General features: G+C 45.6%; 1 protein-coding gene across 3 annotated transcripts in view; it reads right to left on the bottom strand.

Moving 5' to 3' along the window:
- Positions 1-27,392, bottom strand: part of SLC41A3 (solute carrier family 41 member 3) — a 204,432-nt gene that overhangs the window by 40,600 nt on the left and 136,440 nt on the right. For all 3 annotated transcript variants that reach the window (XM_086939266.1, XM_086939267.1, XM_086939268.1), the window contains 3 exons: positions 23,993-24,064; positions 22,217-22,361; positions 14,800-14,946 (listed from right to left, as the gene is read on the bottom strand). In XM_086939266.1, coding sequence (XP_086795392.1) covers positions 14,800-14,946; positions 22,217-22,361; positions 23,993-24,064 — 364 coding nt within the window. The remainder of the gene's footprint in view (positions 1-14,799; positions 14,947-22,216; positions 22,362-23,992; positions 24,065-27,392) is intronic.

Below are 27,392 nucleotides of genomic sequence, written 5' to 3'. Positions count from 1 at the left end.
GCCCTTTTCCTGGTGGTCCAGTCCGTCATGGTCCCAGCGGTCTAACTTCCATTCCCCCCTTATCCCCTGTGTGCCCGTACCCAATTGTGTGAATCGAGGTGAGTGGTCCAAGATGCTGCAAAGTAAAATACTGGTGTTCCTCAACATGTGTGGTTGTTGCTTCGGCGTCAGGAAATAGTCCAGTCTGTACATGGAGCGCATCTGATTAGATTTGTAATTAAACTGTTGTGTCCTCGGTTGCTCCTCCCTCCATGTGTCCGCTAGCCCCATGGTGTCGAGAAACTAAGCCAGTCGCGAGTCAGGCTTAGGTCTGATCCCCGTGGGCGTTAGCCTGTCGAAGTCCCCCTGGTATTTTAGCTTAAGGTCACCACCCACGAGGAGCAGGGCATCCAGCGCAGCAGTCAACCATGTGTCCATTTTTCCCAATCTGTCAGTCTATAAGCCCAGGGGGAAGTACCAAGGCTGACCCCGTTACACTGCCGTTACACTGCCCACTCACCACCGCCTGGTACCCTGTGTGTCAAATCATGTTTGGGGCGCCTAGAGAGGGAGGGATTGTTGCACCAGTATGCCCATCCTCCTGTAGCATAAGAAAAATCTGAAGTGTACCAAGAGGTGATATCAGCCCTGATTCAGCACATTACATATGGTCCCCGCCAAGTGCATTTCTTGCAGGAGAATAATCTCTGGTTTTTGCCTCGCTAGATATGTCTCACGCTTGTACATGCCACCCCATCTGCTCCTCAAATGACCATGTCTGCAGTCATTTGGGTGACCACAGGGTGGGCCGTTTCCTCCTAATCCACCCCAGAGTCCACAGAGCCATTGTCACCTTCATCTGAGCCTTGTGCTAGGGCTTCCCATTTGTTCCCAGGAATGGGTGTGTTGATAACCGCCATTACTTTGTTTCTCTCTGTTTCCACCTGAAACCTAGTCTACCTGCAGCAGGGCATCCGCTAGGTTGTTGTCTGAGCCCCTGTCACCTCCACCCTGACCTCGGTACAACCTGTGGTAGCCAGGGGGAGGGAAGCCTCGTAATTCCAACCCGTCCCATGCTGTTGCAGACGTCTGAAGAAATTGTGTGTCCCCTTTGGCGCTGAACTGCAGTTTTGCAAAATGTGGATGCTTCTCTTCAGTGCTCAAGTTATTCTCAGCTGCAGGATGGGACCTATCTCTTTGAATCCTTGAAGGCTTTACTCGCTCTGAAGGAAGTTCTTATGTTCCTAGATTCTGCCCGAGGCTCAGAGAAGTCAATTGCAGTTTTCGTTTTATCTGGTATTTTGACAGAAAACGAAAAGGATGAAGAAGTGGGCCTTGCAAAGACTTTCGTAAACTCTTGCTGATAGAGGGTCTTTTGAGGTTTAACTCTTATGAAAATGGTCCTGCATACTAAGTTTTGTGTTCAATGTTTTAACCCCATGTGCACTCTTCAGCTTTGTATCCATTCAGACTCCCAGTAGGTGGCATGCAACTAACTCTACTAAGGATGATATTGTTAGATGATGTCATTTTATTTGAGAATCTGAAGACTTATCAGATGCACTTGAGAAGACACTGGATAGTGGCCAAACCCAAAACAAAGTGGTCAGTCTGGGTTGTCAGGTATTATGATGGAAATCTAACAGTCAAAGGCCCAAGGATTCAGATAATCAACTTGCCTAGGGCTGAATGTTGCTTAAGAGAACATTGAATGAACAATGGTTGAATGTGTGACATTGATCCACATTCGGTCCATCACCTGTTGTTTTTGCAAATACCGCTATAAGTGTACTGGGGATGCCCAGACGTGGGTCCCAGGCACTCCACACCACTGGAGTCAAGCTAGCCGGGCTGATGAGAGGTGTTACCTCGAAACCGGTCCGGTCCTCGGATGCTTGATTCTGTTCTGGGAAGGACATGGCTTTTGTAGTTCGGACTGGACTGTTCCCATGGGGCACAGGGTCAGAGCTGATTTGCATATCGCCATTGTCTAACCCGGGGTGGTGTGGAGTGCAAAAAAACGATGGATTAGGACCCAGATCTTTTGACTGGGTTGAATGTGTGACATTGATCCACATTCGGTCCATCACCTGTTGTTTTTGCAAATACCGCTATAAGTGTACTGGGGATGCCCAGACGTGGGTCCCAGGCACTCCACACCACTGGAGTCAAGCTAGCCGGGCTGATGAGAGGTGTTACCTCGAAACCGGTCTGGTCCTCGGATGCTTGATTCTGTTCTGGGAAGGACATGGCTTTTGTAGTTCGGACTGGACTGTTCCCATGGGGCACAGGGTCAGAGCTGATTTGCATATCGCCATTGTCTAACCCGGGGTGGTGTGGAGTGCAAAAAAACGATGGATTAGGACCCAGATCTTTTGACTGGGTTGAATGTGTGACATTGATCCACATTCGGTCCATCCCCTGTTGTTTTTGCAAATACCGCTATAAGTGTACTGGGGATGCCCAGACGTGGGTCCCAGGCACTCCACACCACTGGAGTCAAGCTAGCCGGGCTGATGAGAGGCGTTACCTCGAAACCGGTCCGGTCCTCGGATGCTTGATTCTGTTCTGGGAAGGACATGGCTTTTGTAGTTCGGACTGGACTGTTCCCATGGGGCACAGGGTCAGAGCTGATTTGCATATCGCCATTGTCTAACCCGGGGTGGTGTGGAGAGCAAAAAAACGATGGATTAGGACCCAGATCTTTTGACTGGGTTGAATGTGTGACATTGTTCCACATTCGGTCCATCACCTGTTGTTTTTGCAAATACCGCTATAAGTGTACTGGGGATGCCCAGACGTGGGTCCCAGGCACTCCACACCACTGGAGTCAAGCTAGCCGGGCTGATGAGAGGTGTTACCTCGAAACCGGTCCGGTCCTCGGATGCTTGATTCTGTTCTGGGAAGGACATGGCTTTTGTAGTTCGGACTGGACTGTTCCCATGGGGCACAGGGTCAGAGCTGATTTGCATATCGCCATTGTCTAACCCGGGGTGGTGTGGAGTGCAAAAAAACGATGGATTAGGACCCAGATCTTTTGACTGGGTTGAATGTGTGACATTGATCCACATTCGGTCCATCACCTGTTGTTTTTGCTTAAGAGAACATGACATTCTCAAATTTGAGAAAAGTTTAGGGATATCACAATAGCCAGATAACTGCTGTTTCACTCAAGACTGACTACAGATAACTGCTTCCGGTGTCCACTTCCAACATATTCCTATTGAATCTTCCCTCCCTTTCTAAATATCTCCTCGCTGTTCACTAGAACTCAACCAGGCAGCACTCACCGGCACTGCTGCTTTCAGTGCTGTGCAGCATATTTTGTTTTTTTGCTACCAGCTCTGAAAGTACAGATGCAAATAAGAATTCGGGAAGTTGTAATTTAATGCTCACTCATTTTTTCACTGTAGCCTCTGTATCGTTGTAAAACCACAATCTGTCTATGCCCAAAATGTATTTCTGTTTCAGCGTGGAATACTAGGGATTGGCGGCTGAGATGTGGTACAGAGATTATCTGCAAATGTGCAGGCACTTAGTGATACTAGTTTTTATGAAATTTGGTTCACGATAGCAAAGTGCCAGCCATGAAGCAAGCTATCCGTGTCTATAGTGCCAGGTCTCTATGATTGTCAGTGGGTGGCTGGCGAACTACATTGGAAGTGTTCTGTGTTGAAGGTGTTTTAGAATTAGACTAACAGCCTCAGTTAGATTTTGGGTGACAGATGTTCTGTCCTCCTGCCATTGTGGTAGATTTCCCAGATTCAGAGTTCTCCTCTTAGGTGTTGAATATTTTCACCAAAGTGTCTGTTTATGTCATAGGAGCGAGTTTTGTGTTGAAAAAGTGAGAAGCAAAATCCCAGTGTCTGTAATTGTCAGCGGAAATTCTCCCAAATGAGTGTAATGTAAATGTACCACCATACTAGAAGGACCTTGTCACAGTCCACATATTGAGTTCCCATAATATGAGGGGGTGTTTTACAGCTACCTCCACATCACTGCTGGAGAGCAAGGCGGATTCACAGGAGTGTCCGCCGGCAGGATGTCTACAATCTACTTCACTCTAAATAAACTGACTACCACCGTATATGTAGCCGGTAAATCCTCCAATATTTGAGCAGATTTTCAATTATGACCATCCCTTAAATCAGGCATTTCATGGTAATAAACAATTCTGAGCAATTATGAAGCATTTAGTTAAGAAAATGAAGACTGAATACAATTTTGAGACACAAAGTAGTAGACTTTCAGAAGTTAAGCCTTCCTCCTATGTCTAAATGGTAGTTAGTACATTAGCATCCTTTCATCATCATCAAAGAGTTTTTATTCGGCAAATCATGGCCATAAAAGAGATAAATCAACACAGTACAATCAAAAATAATTATAAAACAAGACTTAAAAAGTACATCAAGGCCCACTGAATTATTACGTGACATTAACCTCAATTTAGTACAAGCAAAACATTCAGCAGTATATTAACAGCAGCATATAAATAAGGCTATTAGCAGCATACATATAAAGTGCAAAGTGCATATAAAATTTATATACAACATAGTCAAAAACAATAAATATCTAAAATTTGGAAGCGGTTATATCCGTAAAACAAATAATATTATCCTTCCATTGTTTTCTTGACTCGGATCGCAGCTTTAAGAAAAGCACTTACCCTAAAACAGATACTTGGCGTATTCAAAAGTAGCAGATTGCACAAGGCCTGTACACATCTACAATGTCCTAATGTTTTTAATAGGGGTTTAAGGAAAAGTCTTCATGAATAACTGAAATAATTACAAAAGAACATACAGTGCAGTAGTGATTGCGGAGAAACCTCGTTACAAGGACAAGCCCGGGTAGTACCTACCTCCCAAGGCATCAGTTGCCTTTCCAACACTCATGAGCTACCTCACTGATCCGGATCTAAATCGAGAAAGGAGAGACCTTTGCTGCTCCATTAATTCTACTGAAAGATAAAAAACAGGCTCCGGGCTAGCGAGAGTCCAATAATAACTTATCACATTACTTTTCATCAACTCCTTTTGCAGCCTTTTTTCTGCACAAAGTTCCAGGTTTTTTATCCTTCTTTGTGTTTTTAACTTTTGCCATGTAATATCACAGGCAGGATGTATCATACATTTTAAAATGATTTGTACTAATAAAAGTCTTTTTCACATTCTTTATAAGTGATCACTCAGCCTTTTTCATTATCATGTTGCAATTATGTTATATAATGCAAAGTAGAACATTAGATGCATAGGGATTTGCTATTTACAATTGCATTCTCCCTGCACTAGGAATAGTTATAAGTAGCAGGTGGGCCTTATTTATACAAGAGTAGCATGTATAACCAACAAATAGAATAGCAGTGGTCACCCAGGTCTCCGGCGGGAGAATGATGTTATACATGTTAATAAAGGTCCGCCAATCTGGATTAACAACTTTCCCGGCAACATTCCAATTTAAAAGAGAGTAGGTGCGCACAGTATTGTGTCTGTGTAAAGCTCCATCCGAAGGGGCTGTAATCTGGTCTATACCAATGCTATTAGGCAGATTTGCCACAGGCAAAAGTCAATCTATGTCTGCAACGGGATCAAATAAATTTTTGGTAGGGATTGCGAAAAGCGCAGTAGTCCTCCGCGATGTGATTGCAAGACCTTGGGAAGGAGCCCCATGACGCATTCCAAAAGTCTGACGGGTAATTTGGCAAGGAGAGGGTTGGTGCAAAATTCATCAACAACCCTTTATTGGTTGAAAGGAGGATTCATAGGGCTAAATCTGTTTGGGCAATAAACAATTGGTGGTTTATAAAAAAAAAGCCCAATGGAACCAAGGTGACAGCGCTCCTCAGACCAGTGACTAAAAAATCCCAAACAATGAGTTTTGCCCTAAAAACGGAAATCTAAAATTGATAATAATACAGCCACTGGTGGGATCTCCAGGGTCAAAGCCAATAGATGCACATCTATGCACCATGAAAATATCTTTGGAATTGGTTAATGGGAACCCTTTATGCTGTACTAACCAGTCCAATGTTTTGTTATACAGCACCTTATAAGCTCCAGACTGGTCCTTGCTCAAAGAAGGAACTCCAAAGAGTATAGCCACGTATGGACACGCTGCAGGCGGTAAATTACGAATATGCTACTTACCAGTATGCATCGGTTCTTGGCATGTAGGGCTGCTGACATTCATATCTGTGCATAGATCGCCGCCTAGTGTTGGGTCCGGATGATTGCACATTGTTGTCCTGGAAGAGTCTTCGAAGTATCACGAGATAGGTGGCTCCTCCCCTGGACTACAGTGCGCATGGGCATCGACTCCATCCCCAGATTGTTTTTAGCCATTGTGGCCAAGATGGAGTGAAACTCAGTGAATGATGACCATGCTATGAGTATATGTGAATACTGCAGCTGCTACAGGCGCCGGGGAGGAGGGCGGGCAATATGAATGTCAGCAGCCCTACATGCCAAGAACAGATGCATACTGGTAAGTAGCGTATTCGGTTCGAGGCATGTGGGCTGCTGAATTCATATCTGTGCATAGAATACATAGCAGTCCCTCCATTAGCGGCGGCCGTCCGTGCCAGCTGCAGCAGTTTGAAAAAGTGTCTTGAGAACAGCCTGCCCTACAGCTGCCTGCTGTTTGGAGTGCACATCAACACAGTAATGCTTAGTAAATGTGTGTGTGGTAGACCATGTGGCTGCTCTACATATGTCTTCCAAAGGAATGTTTCCAAGGAATGCCATAGAGGCCCCCAACTTTCTGGTGGAGTGGGCTCTTGGTGGAATGGTAAGAGTACGCTTAGCTTTCAGATAGCAGATCTGGATACATTTAACGATCCACCTAGCAATACCAGCCTTGGAAATAGGGTTACCTTTGTGGTGTGGTGCAAAGGCGACAAAGAGTTGCTTAGTCTTTCTAAAATCCTTGGTCCTATCAATGTAATACATTAGGGCCCGTTTAACGTCAAGGGTATGGAGCATCCGCTCCGCCAATGATTCAGGATTTTGAAAGAAAACAGGTAATTCGATTGTTTGGTTGATGTGGAACTGAGACACAACCTTGGGCAGAAACTTAGGATTAGTGTGGAGCAACACCTTGTTGAATGAATTTGGATAAATGGCTCTTGGATTGTGAGGGCTTGTAATTCACTAACCCTCAGTAGTGATGTAATTGCTACGAGGAAAGCCACTTTCCATGTCAAGAACTGAATCTCGCAGGAATGCAGTGGTTCAAAGGGAGGACCCATCAGCCTGGTAAGAACCACATTAAGGTTCCACTCAGGAGCTGGTGGAGTCCGTGGTTGAATGACTTGTTTGAGGCCTTCCAAAAAAGCTTTGATGGCAGGCACCTTGAAGAGTGAAAGGTGCTGTCTATTTTGGAGATAAGCGGCCATTGCAGACAGATGAATGCGAATGGAAGTATAGGCCAGATTACACTTGTACAGATGGAAAAGGTAACAGATGATGTTCTGAATAGAAGCATCCAGCGGGTTAATGTTGTGGTTTGCACAATAAATGACAAACCGCTTCCATTTCGCTGCATAGCAGGCTCTAGTAGTGGGCTTCCTCGCCTCCCGAATGATGTCCATGCAAGTTTAGATAGCCAAACTCTAGGACTTCAGGAGCCAGATCGCCAGGTTGAGCTGTTGCGGATCTGGGTGCTGAATGTCGCCATGGCTCTGCGTCAGAAGGCTGGGTGTGAGATGTAGCCTTTGATGCGGTACCACGGACAGTTCTAGAAACGTGGTGTACCATGGTTGGCGAGCCCACGTTGGAGCAACTAGGATGAGAGTCATCGAGTGCTGCCTGAGCTTGCGTGCCACCAGCGGTATCAGAGGTGCTGGGGGAAAAGCGTACGCAAATTTGCCTGACCAGTTCATCCATATCGCATTGTCCTGCGACTGTGGGTGTGGGAACCTGGCGGCGAAGCTTTGGCATTTTGCGTTCTCGTTTGTGGCGAACAGGTCTATCTCTGGATGACCCCACCTTTGGAAGTACGGCTGGAGTACTGATGGATGTATCTCCCACTCGTGCATCTGGTGGCTGTGCCTGCTGAGCAGGTCCGCCATCTGATTGTCCTTGCCCGGGAGGTGCTCTGCCATGAGGAAGATGTTCCTTTGAATGGCCCACTTCCACATGCTCTGACCCAGATGAGACAGCTGCGGAGAGCGTGTGCCTCCCTGCTTTTGAATGTAGTACATTGCCGTCATGTTGTCCGTCCGAATCAGCACGACCTTGTTGCATAAATGTACTTTGAAAGCCTTCAGTGCCATGAAGATCGCCATCAGTTCTAGAACATTGATGTGCATCTTCCCCTGTTGCTGCGTCCACTGTCTCTGCACAGTGTATTGGAGTACATGCGCTCCCCATCCCTAGAGAGATGCGTCCGTGGTCAGGATAATCTCTGGCACAGGCTCCTGGAATGGTCGGCCCTTGCAAAGGTTTCGTGGATTCCACCAATGCAGAGAGTTGTATGCCCGACCGCTCACCAACACTAGGTCTTTCAACTGGTTGTGAGCCTTAGTCCATTGACGTGCTAAGCACTCCTGAAGCGGACGCATATGTAGTCTGGCGTGCGGGACAATGGAGATGCAGGAGGCCATCATGCCTATCAACTGCATGAACACTATTGCTGGAAGCGAGTGTTGAGGTCTGAACTTTTGGATCAGCGATTGAATGCTGTCGACTCTCACTGAATTTGGCTGGGCTGTGGCCGCCAGAGTGTCTATGGTCGCACCCAGATACTGCCGTATGTGGGCGGGCTGGGGATGGGATTTTGGGTAATTCAGTGAGAATCCCAGATCGTGCAGGAGGTGAATGGTGTGGGACACGTGGTCGGCGCACTGCTGGGCCGACTTCCCCTGAATGAGCCAGATAGGGGTAGACGTGGATGTTTTGACGTCTCAGATGCGCCACCACCGTCGCCAGGCACTTTGTGAATACCCTGGGTGCCGTGGTGACCCCGAAAGGCAAAAGCTTGAATTGGTAGTGCTGGTTTTGGATGGTGAACCTGAGGTATTTTCTGTGTGAAGGATGTAGCAGAATGTGGAAGTACGCATCCTTCAGGTCCAGAGTTGCCAGAAAGTCCCCCTGTTGAAGCAGTGGGAGAACTTGCTGCAGTGTTAGCATGTGGAAATGCTCTGATAGGATGTAAAAGTTGAGGGGCCTGAGATCCAGGATGGGTCTGAGGGATCCGTCCTTCTTTGGAATCAGGAAGTACAGGGAGTAAACTCCCGAACCTCTTTCCTGCAAGGGCACGAGCTCTATTGCCCCTTTTTGCAGCATGACTGTGACCTCCTGCTGCAATAAGTGCAAGTGCTCGCCGGACATAGGACGGTGCCTTGTGGGTATGTTGGGTGGAGTGGATGTGAGCTCCAGACAATAACCAAAGTGGATAAGCTTTCTGACCCACCTGTCCGTGGTGATGGACTTCCACACGGGCAGGAACTGCTGGAGTCTTCCCCCGACCGGTGTTGTGTGGTCGGGGGGCAGTGACAATGCGTCACTGTTTGTTGGCGGTAGAGGACCTGGAGCTGTTGTTGCCACGTCCTCTGCCCTTGGCGTTGTTGCCGCGGTATCCACCTCGACCCTTGTTGGCATAAGAAGTCTGGGTGTTGCCTTTGTAGAACTGCGCTGACTGCGAAAGTTGGCCCCTTGAGGTGCCTCTAGTATTGGAGCGATGAAAGGACCCACTCCGAAACTGCTGGGACTGCAAGGTACCCATGGATTTTGCAGTGTCGGTGTCCTTCTTCATCTTCTTAAGGGTGGTATCAACCTCAGGGCCAAACAGGTGATCTGGGTTGACCGTTTGGTTCAAGATGGTGGTTTGAATGTCCGGCTTGAACCCAGATATCCGTAGCCATGCATGTCTACGAAGCATAACGCTAGTGTTAATTGCGCGTGCGGCGGTGTCAGCCGCGTCCAGAGCGCACTTTATGGAAGCGTTGGAGATCAGCTTCCCCTCCTGAATTACCATTTCAGCCCCTTCCTTATATTGATCGGGTAGATGTTGCAAAAGGGTCTCTAGGGTATCATAGTGTGCCCTGTCATAACGCGCCAGGAGCGCCTGCGTGTTAGAGATGCGCCATATGTTGGCTGCCTGCGCTGCCACCATCTTCCCCGAAGCCTCAAAGACTTTTGATTCTTTGTCTGGGGGAGGAGCATCACCCGTAGTCTGCGAGTTGGCCCTCTTCCGGACATTGGAGACAACCAGGGAGTCCAGAGGCAACTGTCCCTTAATATAAGTTGGATCTGTGGGCGCCGCCTTGTACTTTTTGTCGATCCTCGGGTTGATGACTCTAGCCCTGGTGGGTTCTTTGAAGACCTCAGCAGCGTGCTTTAAAACACCCTTCAACATTGGCAGAGTTTTTACAGTCTTTTCAGAGACAGAAAAGGTGTCAAAGAGGAAGTCGACGTCCACAGGGTCAGCATGCAGCTCGACGTTGTGATTGGCCGCTGCCCGCTCAATAAGGGCATTGAAAGCCGCAGAGTCCTCAGTGGGGGAAGTTTTCGCGGAGAAGAGCTGAGGGTCTTGCCCAGAATGCGGGTCCCCAGGCTCACCACCAGCAGACCAGGGCTCTGCCACATCCTCTGGGTCTGTGTAGATGGGATAGCTGTATTCATCCTCGTCGTCGCCCTCACCAGCGTCTACATTGGAGTGAGTGGGCGAGAGTTCGTGAGCCTGTGGTGAAATGGGCTCCACCAAGGCTGGAGTACCAGCAGAGTCCATCTTCCGTTTGAGTGGGATCTTGTACGACTCCAATTGGGGCTCTGGGGTGATTTTCCTCTTCAGGAGGGAAAGCCTGCCCGTTTCGGCGTCGATTAAATGTTCTCGACGCTCTTCCTCTGAAAGTTGTCGAGGCCGTGGGCCGAGGACCACCAACGATGCCTTCGGCGTCGAAGATACCTTCTCGGGCACGCCGGCCCCCGGGTTAGCAGCGAAAGCCCTCGGCGCCGTCTTAGGCGGCAAGGTGAAAAGGATCGGCGTGGGCGCCTTCGCCGTTTTCTCCAGAGGCTTGGCCGGCGGAGGGTCCCTCGGCTCGACTGCTGCAGCGCTGTCCCTAATGCGCTGTAGGGGTCTCCGTAACCTTCTTTGTGAACGCGGCGGATGGACGCGCCGGTTCGACAGAGTCCTTAGCGGTCGGTTTTGGAGTCGAGTCCGACGAGGTTCCCCTCGGAGTCGACGCACTCGGCGCAGCTCCCTTGGCCTTGTCGTGTGGAAGCGGGGCAGAGAGGGTCTTCGGGTCATCTGGCCGCTTCTTCGGGTCGGTAAGAGACCTCTTGGGGTCATCGACCGTCTTCTTGTGATCGAGTCGACCCTTGCCGGCGTCGACAGTCTTCGGCGCCGATGCGGCCGCGTCCGACCCCATAACCTTCGGCTTCGACGTAGTAGCCTTCGGGTCGGCCATTTTGACGTGGCTCTTCGGCTCGACAGCCATCTTAGATTTCTTCGGCGCCGAGGCCTCCGAAGTCTTCGATCCGACCAATGCAATGCGCACTTTCGGTTTCGATATTTCGGGCGTCGAGACCGTAGATTTCACTTTCAGTTTCTGTGTCGCCGGGAGTGAATCGGTACCAATGTCCGTGGCCGGGCCAGCAGGCGGGGCCGAGGAACTTGCAACAAGGTTTCGGGTAAGGCCCGAAGGTGATCCCTCGACCTGGGCCTTATTGATTTGAACGGCCCCGGAGTCAGTTTGAGGAAGCTCTTCGTCCGAGCTATCCTCCATGGTCCCAAGGGCCCCGTCGTCTTCCCCTACCTCCTCGACGACTTCACCGAAATCTTCGGCCTCGGCATCGTAGTCGTCCTCGACCTCCGAAGCGGGGTTAGATTCTGAGATGTCCTGGATATCTTCATCCTCGACCTCCCCAGCATTGAAAATGTCCGTAGGCGCCGGTGCAGATTGCTGGGCCTCCAGGCGCGCAGCTCGACGGAGCTTGAGTGTTTTCTTGGACCGGAACCTTGAACAGGCCATACACTTGGCTCGTCGTGGTCCGGCGACTGGCACTTGTTGCACACCGGGTGGACGTCGATGTGTGGGTACTTGGAGTTACACACCGGACATCGTTTGAATGGACTTCGTTCCATAATGGATGGTCGAAGAGTCTGGAGCGTCGACTAGGCCCTCCGCGCCGAAAGCACGCGGAAGTACAAGCTTGGCTTGGAGCCGAGGAAAGTTGCGAAGTCGAACGCAAGACAATACCGACGCAAGTCCTAAAGACCTTTTGGTCTCAAGTAAAGTTAAGTTAATTCTTATCGATTCCGACAAGAGGGAACCAAAGACATCCAAACCCAATGGCGGAAAAAAACAATCTGGGGATGGAGTCGATGCCCATGCGCACTGTAGTCCAGGGGAGGAGCCACCTATCTCGTGATACTTCGAAGACTCTTCCAGGACAACAATGTGCAATCATCCGGACCCAACACTAGGCGGCGATCTATGCACAGATATGAATTCAGCAGCCCACATGCCTCGAGCACTACATTTTGTCAGGCATCAACTCATGCCCTGTGTGGCCCTTAACCAACTTTCAAGCCTGAGAAGTCATGCTAGAGTGCCCGACTTCTGTGGCTGCCACTGTGCTAGCATGGGTATCTTGTTGGGTAGCCCCAATTGGCCTGCTCTTCCGATTGTTTTGGCTGACATGCTCCTCACGTGGAGGAATCCTGATTGGAGCTGAGCCCATAGGCGCTTCAGTACTGAATGCCAAGACAGGAGCCTCGCTTTAGAACAAACTTGCGCTTACGCATCATGAAACTGCTGGATGATGGGCGTTATCTTTACAAGCAGGGGTTCATGAACAAGAACACGCCAAGGCCAAAGCTAATTTGGTTTTAGGGCCTCGAAACATATAAACAGCGCAGGAAATTCTGACTTAAGCCAGGTCTTGAGCTGTTCAAAAAAGCGTTCCAAATGGAGAGACAGGCTATTGTTAGCCCCGGGCTGTGAATCCCCCCGCTTTGAAGGAGGAACACAACAGTGGAGAAGACAAGGCCTTTACTCATCGGTCTGTAGGGAAATTGACAGAGGAGCTGGGTCAAAGACAATGTCATCACAGCACTGCTTACACTGCCCGATTAGACTTTCTTAGTGAAGTTGCTGCATTTGACGAAGAGGGGCTTGTCGCCTTTAAATAATTTGGACTTAATAAGGACATACATGGTGAGATGCAAGGCGTGCCCGCAACTGAGGCAGACAAACAATCAACCAAAAGAGGACTTAACTGAGTCCCGCACTGCAGTTTTGACCACTACCATCACCGGCGCTTATGGACAACCTCCTCTCAGAGAGCGCAATCTCTCCAATAACAACGCTGATAGCTCGCTGCAGCATACCATCAAAAGAAGTAATTTTAGCAAGTGGGGTAGTAGCAGAACCGGGATCAATCTCCTTCTTTTACCCCATTATGGTTAAATGAATTGACAGTAGGCAAATGGCATAAATGCAAGGCAAGAGTCCGCATTGGCAAACAATCAACAGTGTCGCAAAAGTGGACTCCACAAACAATGGTAATATGCAGACTAAAGGATACCATTAAAACTGTACCTTCTGGTGAGACGAGCCAAGAGACCAGGCTTAGCCTAGCCACCTCCGGCCAATGACAGGCAAACAAGTGCCCGCCCTTAGCCCACATGTGTCCTGCACAGTGGAGAAGCTGGTAGCACTATAAGCGCTCGTTGTAGGGTAGCCCGTCCCCATTGGAAACACTTGGAGTTAGCGCCTCCAGTAGCTTGGGAGCCTAGTAGATGAAGTCTCCCAGCAGCAATCACCTCACCGGGCATGGCCCATGAAGCGGGGATACCGGTAGCGCAATAATCGCTCGGTGTAGGGCAGCCCACTCGCTTGGGTAAGTCTCGGAGTTTGTTCCTAAGGGAGCTTGGGAGCCTGGTAGTTGGAGTGTCCTTGTTGCAATCACCTCATTGGGGGCTCTAAACCACCTTAAAGTCCTCCGGTGTATCCTTTCAATTAGACTATTCCGTGAGAATTGTTTTACTCACCTCTCATTTTGGAAGAAGGGTCCACCAAGGATGTATTCTAGTGCCACTCTAGTTTATTTTATACATAAATTACTTGAAACGTTATTTGGTTGAGAAGGGTGTTGATGTTAACATTGTCTGTGGTAAACCTATGCCGTTCTGTTTTATGCGGATGATGCAGTCCATTTGAGAAAACTCCCAGGCCCTGGGAAACTTGGTGATCAATTTTACTCAGTTTATAACCAGCCTTGACATTAGTACAAACTATTTAAAATCATAAGTAATGTCTTGTTGGCCGAGTTGATCTAACTTCATTCTGGCACTGTTCGTTGCTTGATTTGCCTTCCATTAAGCTAATACAGTAATTCAAATGTTGTTGTTTGCCCCTGCGATTTAGTTTGCTGTTAATCATTGTTACATACTAAATTGTTTGCAAACATTAGACAATTTTTACCCAACACTTTTTTAACCTTTTATTTGAAAAATTGATAACTGCAATAGTTGTAGGGTTGCTTTGTGCTTTTTACAAATGTTAAATGATGAGGTAACATTTTTCTGCTGGTGTCTTCTTGAAATCAGTTGTTTATCACTGTAACTCAATGTTCTTTTAAATTGATATCTCTTCTTACAGTCTTATAATGCAGAGTGTATATTTCTATTAGTGTTTTTCTTTAACAGTCAATATAAACTTTTAGATTGATTGATTACTCACCTCTGAAATACAGATCCATTTTTTTGTTGTGATTTGTTCCTAGCACTGAAAAATATCCTTACAATAATAAGTTACATTTTTAATAGCAGTGTTTTTTTTAACAAACATATGTAAACCAAATACTATTACAGTACCTATGTATTTAAAAAGGGTGCTGCTGATTCCAGCCAGCAGCGAAAGGGTTATAAGATCTCCAAGGCTGGCTGCAATGGGAGTAGCTACATTATCCGGGTTTATTCCCACTTTCCTGGATGCAATGATTACACCAATCATTACCAGACCTACAAATTCAAGATGAAAAAGAGTTGGTCTCAGTATTTACAATGCAGGCAATTTTTATAATTCTCAGACAATAATTTATAACAATGATCTCAGCAAGTATTAACAATGATCAACCTATAAACTATATACTCCTTTGGCCAATAGCCATAATGACTATTCTGGCATTATTAGCATCAATAAAAAGTTACTTACTGATAACGCTTTAACACGGTCACAGAATCTTTACAGAACTCATCAACAGAGTATCTCCACTTATGTTTTTGAACAGTAATTTCTCTTAAACAGATATCTACGTAAAGTATTTTCCTGTTTCCCTTAACCAATGACAATTTAAATTAAACCTTACAAAATCTTTTTAGTTCTTTCTTTTAAAAGGAAGAAAACACCCCTTTTTGATGGATATTGCGCTGCCACTTTGAGGTAAAGAGCTGACTTGGCTACCAAGAGTGCATAGAGGCATCAGATAGGCCTTTCCTCATAGGTAGTAAGACAAGCATTGGCATAGCCAATAGGTCTCGCTTTTGGGACCTTCTAATTATTTAGTTATGCAGCACAATATCCTTGGTGCAACAAAATCAACTGTTGCATGGCTAAACACTTATAAGGTCCCAAAGGCGAGACCTATTGGCTATGCCAATGCTTGCTGTGGGTAGGGTCATGTACTCATCCTGCCCCAAAAGCCATTAGATCTATACAGCCAAAACCCTGAAACACCATAACTGTCTGCATACGCTACTCACACAGTAAAGTGATAACTGGCGAACAACAGGAGAATCCTCATAGGAAAGAGGGTGATGAAGGGCATGGGAAGCAAAAGACAAAGTGAGAGGGTTGACTATTCCCAAGTGAAATTGAAAGCTGAAGATTAACAAATTGTCTATGGCCCAAGTTACAACTGGTGCAGAACCTCGGCATATGGTTGAGGGGTAGGTGATCGGTGAAACAATGGAGCCTTTTCCAAAAGCACAAGTTATGAAGAAGAAACATGGTGGGAAACAGCTGTACAGATCAAGCTTTGAAGAGAAGTAAAGTGGTAAGGGATAATAAGATATGGGGAAGGTCACTGAATACTGTAAAACGAAAAGGAGATTTGTCACTACAACATACATACTACAATCGCAGAAAGAAATTAGACAAAAAGAAATATAGTGAAGTAGCATAAAATATTGAGAAATGTGCCAAAAAGCAAAGAGAAAAATATTAGCCAACAATCTAAAAGAACAGATACACACAAGAACATAAAAACAAATGCGGCAGGAGATATGCACGAGTTCGCACGAGAATACAAAATGAAATACACATCCAATATCAATATCTGAAGAAGAACTAAAAGTCATGTAGGTGCCACAAAATCATTTGAACAAATGATAGGATATTTTGAGAAAGCACCCTCGTACACTGCCAGGGAAAGAGTCTGATGTGAAGTGCTGGATATCAGGCAAAGCGGAGTCAGTCATAACAATAAAGGAAGGACTGTTCACAAAACATTTAATGACAACAAAAGGCGACAGCAAGATTGACTGAAATACTCTTCTAAACTGAAGGTGATTTATGGTAAAAGTTTAATTTTGTAAGGCAGAACAAAATACAAAAGGAAGTTTGGAAAGGCAGAGGCTGAATAAAAGGTGATCGGGCGCACCATCTTTGGGCAGAACAGGGACAGGATGTGTGGGCGAGGAGAGAGGCACGCGCCCGTGAGCGCTTGGGAGAGCAGTCTGCCCATTTTCAAGCACTGCACTCATGCTTTTGGCGCGCCCCTGCTCGCTCCCGCAAGGTGGATGCCGCCACAAGTAAGGCCCTTCTATGCGGCGCATGCGCGCTGCATAGGTGAGACCTAAAAAAGAACAGTCTGAATAACTAATCACTATTTGCCTTATCATTTTCCTGACTTTACTCAGGAGGCAGATGGGTTGCTGTCCATGATGGAGAAGTAAAATTTCATCGTCATGGGATCCGCACTGATATTACTTCAGGAGAATGCATAAAAAAAGTGAGAAAGAAAGCTTCACCAAATTAGTTCCACAGATAGGCTTCTGATATATTAGCACTAGTTCTAGGGTCAGAATACAAGCAAGCAATGGCTGCTTGTTGTCCTATGGATGGTTCTAAGGACGGTAGTGATATACAAAACTAAGCACCAGAATATGAACTGTCTACTAGTCAAACCTGTGTAAAATGGAGGTAGCAAACCACCAGTTTCCAGGACTTCCTAATCTACTACGTTAGGAACTGTGGGTGGAAAATACATGAGATTTATAGGGAAGACTGATATGACTGTAGAAGGAAGGAGGTGCCAATTTTATTAAAGTACCAGATTGTGAGAAACATAGTATAAGGCTCATGAAAAAACAGGGATGGTAGCACAGTCATTCTTCTGACCGAAGTGGTGGTCACTAAGAAATCTACTTTTCTGGACAGGTGTTAATTTTTAGATGTAAGCATATGTTTGCAGTGGGGATCTATCAAATTTGCATGCACTATGTCCAAAACTTTTGGTGGGAAATGGTATTTTCGCTTGAAGACAGATTTTTCAGGCATTCCATAAATTCCTTCATCAATGGAATGGATTTGAGAGATTATCAGTGATGTCAGCAATGATGTCACTGAACATGTCATGAGATCTCTGAGGTCTTAAGGAGAGCATGACGGGGGCATATGTTCTAGTCAGTTCAGTATATGTTTATAACAGGTAAATGTCGGTGTTTTTTCAATCAAAAAGGCATCCAGTGAAATTCACCCGCCGTGGGCGCCCACCCCCCACCATGCACCGCCATCAGCTGTGCAGGGCATGGGGTTGGGCGCAGGGCCTGCCCTGCAGCCAGGCCCTGTGATCACCCCATCTTGGGTGTCCAACCCCTGCCACATATGCTCGTAGTCCAGGCCCCATGGTCAAGCTCCAGCGGGACCCCCCCAACAGACATCTACCCCTTAAATTTTTTTTTTTGCAATTCATTTTCCCAGTCAAGGTGGATCATACCCCAAAAATATATAACATTTGTATTTTGAGCCTGGGGTGTCCCTCTGGGACCTGTCCACAAGAGCCAGTGGGTCAGACCCTGCCCCTTTATATGGTATTTTAAAAACATTTTCAGGGCACTGTGCCAAGTCCCTGTGTCCTGTAATGGCGGCTGCATCATTTCTTCTGATGCTGCGGCCCATTATTCAGAGAGCAAAATTACCAACGAAAGAAAAAGCATGCTGGGCAAATCACAATGCTTTATTTTATTTAAATACGTGGTTCTACAGGCCTCCTGAGGGTCTCCTGTGGCACCTGCTGTCAATATAGCTATGTTTACACCAGATCACAATTAGCACACTTGGGTAAAGATCTAGCTATCTGCCAACTTTGGTGTAATTCTGTTTCAGCTGGTTTATTAGTATCAATGTCTAATTTTGCATGGGAAAATCCCCCTTTTTGTTAGCCCCCGCTTCACAGATCACCCCAAAACGTTCGAGAAATTAGCAGAGGTGGGTAAACTTTTTTTTGTGAAGTTTCATGAAGATTTGTCAAGTGGAACTAAAGTTATTAGCAAAACTAAAACCTCATCTTCCTAATACAGGCCATGTGTGGTACCAACGAGGGGATGGGCGCAGAGCCTGACACCCTCACCATGACCTGCTTATTACCTAAAAAGTTCTATGGCATCACTGATAGCATCACTGCAACATCTTAAATGACAAACTTGATGACAACACTGCATGGTGGAGGCCCAAGTTATAGTTACTTATAGGGTAGGAATTATAGCTACTTGAAATAACTATAACTGGTGCATTTCAGTGGTTTTGTTAGATTAAAATGGTATATTTTAGCTGACATTTTCACCTATCCTAACTAAAATGTCCTTTATTCCTTTCAGTGAATTTCTAAGATTGTTTTAGATGTAAAGTAAGATATTATTGCAATTCCTAACTATAACGTCACTTTAACCTTTTTTGGGAAATAATCCATAGTTAGGCTCCTTTTTGAAAAATATGAACATTGAAACCATCGGCAAACATTCAATAAGAATGTTTACACACACAAACACACACAGTAGATAGGTAGGGTGGACTCATAGTGTACAATATTTGTAATACGATTGAAGATTGTGTGCTGGAATCAATGGGATTTTCATAATTTACAAGGATGTAATGGTTGAAAAAGTGAAGAAGGAACACTACAAAATCCCTGATGAACAAAGTCTCATAGAGGTTCTGAGAAAGGAGTATAGCTTTCAGAAAGGATAGACTCACTTTAGAGGAGTACAAACAGCACTGAGCATGGATAATTGTTTCAGGTGCTCCTGTGCCCCAAAAGCTATATGATATTAGTCACACCATATGAGCATATCACAAAAATGAATCAAAATGTGGATATTTTCCTTCTGCATAACATATTACGAAAGATAGTTTGTTCTCATACCTCAAAGAAGAAAAGAGAAAATACAGATACAGGGTACCATTGTAATGAAGGTGTGAAATACAAATCTCCCAATATCTTCTAAATGGATCTGATATGTTGGTGTGGAGTGTTTCTGAATGGATGCAATTACATTTTTAAACATCAAATCTGTCTCACATTGCTGTAAAAATCCCCTTATGCATTTGTATGACTCTGGAAAAACTGGCTCCCCAAAATGTGTATTTGTTAGAAATTGGGTTTTGGTTAGCAAAAGTATGCACCCTGTCCTAGCATGAACCACAATCCTAGTCAGGGTAAGTTAAAAGTAACACAGTCTAAATTAACCCATGCTCACCCTCTGGTAGATGGCAGGCAGCAGTCAGGGTTATCTAAGAGGCAATGTGTTAAGTATTTGTGCACACCACAAAGTAACACAGTGAAAACACCACAACAATACTCCATACCAGTTTAGAACAATAGACTATCATTTTATAAATAAAACAAGACGAAAACAACAAAATCCAATATGTAGAAGTCCAAATCTAACACCAGGACATGTAAAAGGTAAACGTACTTGTCCTACTTTTTAAATACACTGCGCCCTGCCCTTGGGCTGTCCAGGGACTACCTTAGGGGTCACCCCATGTGTGGTAAAAAGGAAGGTTTGGGTATGGCAAGTTGGTTAACGTGCCAGGTCGACATGGCAGTTTAAAACTGCACATACAGGCTCACCGGTGGCAGGCCTGAGACATGTTTAAAGTGCTACTTAAGTGGGTGGCACAATCAGTGCTGCAGGCCCTCTAGTAGCATTTGATTTCTAGGCCCTGCGAACATATTGTTCAATTTACAAAGGACTTACAAGTAAATCAAATAGGCCAATTGTGGATAAACCAATGTTACCATGTTTTAAGTAAAGAGCACATGCATTTTTTACAGTGGATGGCATTGGTAAAGTGTCCAGATTCCTAAAGTCAGCAAAAACAAATCAGCAAAAACAGAAGGTCAGAAGGCAAAATGTCAAGGGAAACCATACCAAGGATGCTGGGCCTAACCGTATTAATAAAACATGCATGCTCCCTACACATTTCAAATTATTTATGACAAAACTAAGAACATAATTCACTATCAAAGAGGAAGCTGGAGCATTAAGTATAGTTTTGTAATCATAAACAGAATCTTACAAAGGATTTAACAATCTCTGGTACTGAATTCGGAGGTCGATGTTACGTTCTCTATCATAAAGAACTTCGGCTGCCCAAATACAACAGTGGGAATTCGAGCAACAATATAAAAAAGATACAGAAGTTCCAGTGGGTTTTATTTGAAGGTTAGATTAGATGATAAAATTCTACTCAACTGAAGTAATTTACTGGACGGTATACACCCGTTACAACGCATCTTTTACTCCGCACTACCATTACAACGCGACTTTTACTCCGCATAGCATTACAACGCATTGCGCTGGGGGGCGCTCTAGGATAGGGAATAAGTATAATTTACTATCCAACACCTTCCCTAGGGTCCACGGGGACTGGAGTTAGAATAGTAAATTATACTTACCACTATCCAGCACCTCAAAGCGCTATGCGTTGTAATGGTATGCGTTGTAAAAGTCGCGTTGTAACGGTATGCGGAGTAAAAGTATGCGGAGTAACGTCATACATCCTACTGGACTGTTACTTTACACAAGGGCTTTTTTAGGGTTTAGCAGAGTGGAAACTCCAACATAAATTGGCAGTGCACTGACACCGCCAAACCCATGGTCCCACTGCCCTATTTAGAAATGGGAACCGCGCATATCTCACCAGTCGAACCTTCTCTGGCTCTGGAGGTAAATCCAACTGGCGGGTGCCACATCCTATTTAGGGCAGGCCATTGCACCCCCCACTGATTTTTTTGACCCATGTCTGCTATGGAAATCTTGGTGGAACCAGGCAGGAAAGTAGAACAATTTCCCTGATGCTCAATCCAACTCCCTGAAAATCAGGAACACTGAATTATTCTTCAGAAACAAATCAAAGGTCAAATTCAGAACGAGCAGAAATAACCGGGTAAAATGCATCCGCCACAGTGCTTACCAGCAGATGCCTTTTTAGGCCCTAAGAAAGCCCGAATATATAACATTGTGGGTTGTCGTGCACCATTGAGGTGGAGGAATAACTTCCACTGACTCGGCGGACATGGTGGGCTGCCTGCAGTAGCTTAAATGGGCCCCTTAGTGTCCAATAACAGATTATATGATATATGATTAATCTGAAATCAAAAAAATATAAAAGGGAGACACAGAGCAAGCTGCTTCAAACTGGGCTACTGGGGTCACTGTCATTCAGATAGTACATAGCAGCCATTAACGTGGCCCGATAAGGTGTCTACTCACCCTCGGAGGCATTCCAGTGCATGCAAGTGTGGAAGGGAGGGAAGTCAGTTTGCGTGAACCATATGTAAAGTTGAATGTGTTTTTTGGATGGCTCCAGCAGACATGATCAAGTTGTAATGCACATTGACATATGTCAAAGAAAAGGTGTACAGAGGCTTTGGGCCAGCACTCAAAGCAGTAGGGGATTAATGTGGAGGTTGCTAGAAAGAGAGTGCAGGATTTGAGAGGTGTACATTGTACCCGTGTATGCCACAGGTATAGAAGGCCTGTAAGTGTTTTCCTACCGGCACAAGAAGCAGCATGCGCATCTAAGTAGAATTGCAAGTAGTGAAGATTGGAGGAGCAGTGTGGTGAATAGATGAGCTTGATAGCAGTACTGCAGAAGAGAGACTGTGGGTATGTTGGTGCTGTGGAACAGTCTGAGATGTGCTCCCATCATGATGAAGTGAGTGCTCAGCTCATTAACAAATATTTGGATATAAAGTGAGTGTTAGAGAGCTGCTGGTCTTACCAAGTGAAAGTGCAGCAATAAAGGCGGTGGTCACACTGCTGGCACACAGTACAGCTGCTTGTTCAAAATCCACATAGCCCTTGGATATTGCTCCCAGAATGACCGCCGCGACAGCGGCGAGGAGCCCCACAACGGTGGCCTGCACCTAAAAAGCAAGAAACATATAATCCACCAACATAATGACTACAAAATGATCAAAGTCACACAAAATTGAAAACTGGCAGATGCTCAAAACATTGTGTTCATTGAGTAGGTCTAGTAATTCGGGTAAAACATCATCACATTTATCATGCTGAATGTCAAGCAATGGACTTCAAGACCTTTTTGTGGCATCAGAATATTATTATCTTGTGCCAGTTTGTACTACCTGTCTGTGATTACGTTTTCTAACAGATATTTATTTTTTGGGATACATTCTCCTTATCCTTCCTGCGGATCCTCATGGAATTATTTATTTAAATGACTTTATGCAAGTAAATACCGTGTGAAATGAACTAGATTTAGTAAACTCAATCGTCTTCATTCTGTGGGTAGAAAGGGTTAAAAAAGCAGGAACTGTTATACAAAACATTTTGGCCTGAACTATTACGTGTCCATGGTGGTAAGTAATGCAGCAGTTGGGGAACCACCTTTTCCCACAGTATTATGAAAATAAATTTGTAAAGGAGGCAATGTATTACGAGATGATTTGTCCACACTGTTTAACACTGAAAAACAAAAACTAAAAAACAACAGAATGCTGCATCTGCCATCACCACTTCAAGTGATTACCCAGGCCATTAGGACCCAATTGGTGCATCCTCCAAGTCACAGGACAGGTCCTCGACCTTGCATTTTCAGGGACAGGGAAAGGCCTCCATACCGATGCTGGATTAACATGGCATCAGGGCTAAAACGCAAGTCAGAATACCGTTTCACGCGCAGTCAAGCACTAAGAGAAGCTGTCTAACCTATGGGCAGGCCAGGACAAGTACTTCTCAGACCTCTGAATCACAACCGAAAGGGACTGTTCAGAGCACAGTGGAGCTGCAGTTTGGCCTTAACTATGGTGTCAGTAAGACAAGTACTGCGTAGGATTTCGCATTTAGAAGCATTGTTTCAGAGGACACATACATGTTTGTGTCTCCGCCGCAACCCAAATATGTAGTAGAAGAGCTGCATGAGGATCTGAGTGTAAGTTAACAAACATTTCCTACAGAAACCTATGCATGTAGATTCATCATTAAACAGTAGTGGAATTAAGTTCTTATTTTGGGTGCATACCTGTGCTTTCAATCTTTTGGTATCAACTAAACATATTATGCATGAAATGGTTTAAAATGCAATTGCTAACGAATCAAACAGTGATAAAGGAGAAAAGTTTCAAAAGTAAGCTGATGGGGGTAGGATTTGGCCTTGGGAAGTGTTTTCTCCAAGCAGGATCTTTTTACTAGATGTCAACCTTGCTGTACCAATAGCTCCTGCTAGGCTGAGAAGAGGCCCTGGACCTACTTCAGACACTGCTGCTTCCCACCACCTCTGCCTTTAGCTTGGCAAAGCTAAAGAAGAACAAATGATTTCTCAAGAAACCATTTCCACCAACCCATCCCCCGTCTGTGCACTGCCGGATGTACAGTTCTAAACCAAATAATGTCTCTTCAAGCTCAAGTCTGCCAGTGATTTGATCAGCTCTATGTTAGACTTCTATTACAAGGCACCTATCAAACTGGCATATGTTTAGCAAAACCTTAAATCAACAAATAAAAATATCTGTTAACTAAGTCCAAATGTGCTTACCTGAATCAGAGCTAAGTTGCAAGTGGCCAGCTTCCACTGCGCCTTGCTGTCATCCATCTGTCCCGTGTTTGCCTAGAAATAAGAAAAATACACTGAGCAAAGGAAATGAAGCATCTTCAGATGAATTTATTCAATGCAGGATTTACTACAGTTATATCAAATTAGTCTGGAGTGAATACAAAATGAAATGATGAATGATGAGTCAGTGCACTTTTTCTGAAGAATTTAACAAACTCCATTTGTGCACAGGGTTCAACTGGTTCTTCTCTCAAAGTGTATCTTAAGGCTCTGTTGGAAACTGAATCCAATTTTGCTTGGTACCAGTATAGTTATGGTCTGAAACTTGAGATTTTAAGTGGTGAACCATAATGCTACTAAAGACCACTCAGAAATTGAAATATTAAAGGAGGATGTAAACCGAATTAATATTTTTAAAATAAACAATATTAGCTCAGCTATAAATTCAGTTAAGTCTCCAATGAGCCTTAGGATGTTTCTTGAAAGTGACCCTGCGAGAGCACCAGATGAAATTCACTAGAAGTCCCAAAACAATTCAAAATTTATTCTGGCTATGCCCCCTTCAAAAGGTGTAATAATCCATTTCTATTTCTCACTTGCTTACTACCGAGGCCCTCATTAAAAGTATAGAAAAAAAGACATTCCCAAACGGGGTACCACTGTGCCAGACAAGTGTTCCAATGTTTCCAGACCTGAAATTAGTGGGTCTAAAAACATCAGACCCAGTTTTATCGGGTGCAGATCTGCACATGATGAAAACCATAGCTAGAGAGAGGCAAGGGATGCAAACAGAGGTCAGGCCAGCCACCTCCCACAACTTCCAGCACCGCAAGGTAGTAGCCAATGCTCCTCTCATCCAAACCAATCAATCAATCAATCAATCAATGACATTTATAGAGCGCACTACATACCCGTAGGGTCTCAAGGCGCTGGGGGTGGGGGGGTGCCGCTACTGCTCGAACAGCCAGGTCTTCAGCTTCTTCCTGAAGGAGAGGTGGTCTTGGGTCAGGCGCAGGTCGGTCGGGAGGGAGTTACAGGTCTTGGCGGCCAGGTAGGAGAAGGACATTCCTCCTGTAGTCCTCACACTGGATGCCTTTACTGCCACCGCTAACTGTTTCCCACCAATACCACCCCCCCTCTACATTGACATTTATTACCTGCTCAGAGCAGATGGTAATGCAAGCAGAACTGTCTCCAGAATGGTGGAAAACTGTGTGGTCATTCCCCATTCTGGGAACAAAAGCTTGTAATGGCTGGTTTTAGGTGCAGGGATACTGATTGGAATAGGATGTTCAGGGTCCTTGGAATACCTGCACCTAAATCCGACTAACTCACCATGATGGCTTAAGAGGCTAGACTCTGAGCTTATCATTACCTTATGTTTTTTGGATGAGCTGTGAAAAGGAGAAAATGCAGTGCTCCTGCAAAGCCTATCCATATACTGCCATGATCTTTATGTTTTGCATTTTGAAAGATGTTGAACTAGATTTAAAGGTGGTCGGTAATATGGTTAGAATTCCACTTCTCTCTAGCTAGGTTTCTGCTCTACAAATATCTACAAATATCACTGCATACATACATTGTAACAGGATTTACCCAGGCTTACTGCTGCATAGCAACAAGAAACAAATCGACCTACATGTCTTTCTTGTTCTCTTAACTGGTCGTCTCTTATTAATCAGTGGGCCAAACTGGTGAATGAAAATACCCTGTTACCAAAGGTCTCTACTCTTTTTTCATTCCCTATCTTTGGGAGTAGTCAGGTAAGTGTTGGAGTCTGTCTGACTGTTCGATGCCTGCACCATCAAACTTTGTGAAGATGATTGCTGACACAACGAGCATTTACAATGCAAAGGCCTCGTCTTTGTTAAAGTTAGAGCTATTGGTATTGCTCATGACATTATTTTTGTTTTTAAAAGATATAAATAAATGGCATTGTCATCAACAATGCCAATAGCTTAATCTCTCGCAAATGCAAGACCTATTGCATTTGCACACACACACATACACACACACACATACCCACACGCACCCACCCACACATACAGAGCCACACGCACCCACACACACACAGACAGAGCCACGCACAGACAGAGCCACACACACACACACACACACAGACAGAGCCACACATACACACACACAGACAGAGCCACGCACACACACACAGAGCCACACACACAGACAGACAGAGCCACACACACACACACAGACAGAGCCACACACACACACATCCACACACACAGAGCCGCCACACACAGAGCCACACAGAGCCACACACACACAGAGCCCCCCACACACATAGAGCCACACACACACACAGAGCCACACACACACACAGAGCCACACACACACACAGAGCCACACACACAGAGCCACACACACACACACAGCCACACACACACAGAACCACACACAAACACAGAGTCACACACAGACAGAGCCACACACACACACAGACAGAGGCACACACAGACAGAGCCACACACAGACATAGCCACACACAGACAGAGCCACACACACACAGGCAGAGCCACACACAGAGCCACACACACACAGACAGAGCCACACCTGGCATGCTCCAAGGACCTCCAAGACTAAAGCACTCTCTAAAGGAGCTGCCCCCCCTGCCCTGCTCTCCTGTGCATTCCTGGCTCACTTGCTATCCTTTAAATCTCATGTTCTGCCCCTGACTGAACGGACCGAGACTCCCCGCGCCTTATCTTTGTCTCTCTCCACCTCCTTTTGAAACCGGTCCCAGGATGCTTGTTTCCGGTCCAGGGAAGACATGGCTTGGAAGTTCGGGTTGGACTGTTCCCATGAGGCACAGGGTCAGACTGATTTGCATATGGCCATGTCTGAACTGGGGTGGCTGAGTGAGCTAAAGAATGGTGATGGATTAAACCGAGATCAGTTGACTGGGGGTGAGTGTTTGATTTGCTCAAACGCTCCGCCCATCACCCCCTTTTGTATCGCTCTCTTCACCTCCTACCATGCTTCGACCCTGTGTCTTAACATTCGCATCTCGAGGCCTCTCGCTCGAAGGTTCCCATTCGCTGTCATTATTTTCTCTACCTCAGACTTCTAAAGCATTCAGCATCGGAAGATATTACACATATAACTTTCCAAGACAAAACTTGAGTTTCCTGTGCAAAGATCTGTTACAAGTGCGCTCTCTTCGTACAGCGCTTTCCTTCGAAGGTGCCCATCGCGAGCCGCGGACGCCCTTTCATTCACAGGTTCAGTGGAGGGGGTGCTGAGGTACCCTAGGGGCAAGGCTGCTCCCCCAACTGCTCCTGTACGACCACCTCATGCCTGCCGAGCCCTTTGGTGAAATTAACAAACGTTTGAAGGGGGTTCTGCTGCTTCTCTGTCAAGCGCT

This window comes from Lissotriton vulgaris, chromosome 9 (genome assembly GCF_964263255.1).
Source record: "Lissotriton vulgaris chromosome 9, aLisVul1.2, whole genome shotgun sequence".
Classification (NCBI taxonomy): Eukaryota; Metazoa; Chordata; class Amphibia; order Caudata; family Salamandridae; genus Lissotriton; species Lissotriton vulgaris.
The sequence above is the reverse complement of the archived record's forward strand: the minus strand, read 5'-3'. Positions and strand labels throughout refer to the sequence as shown.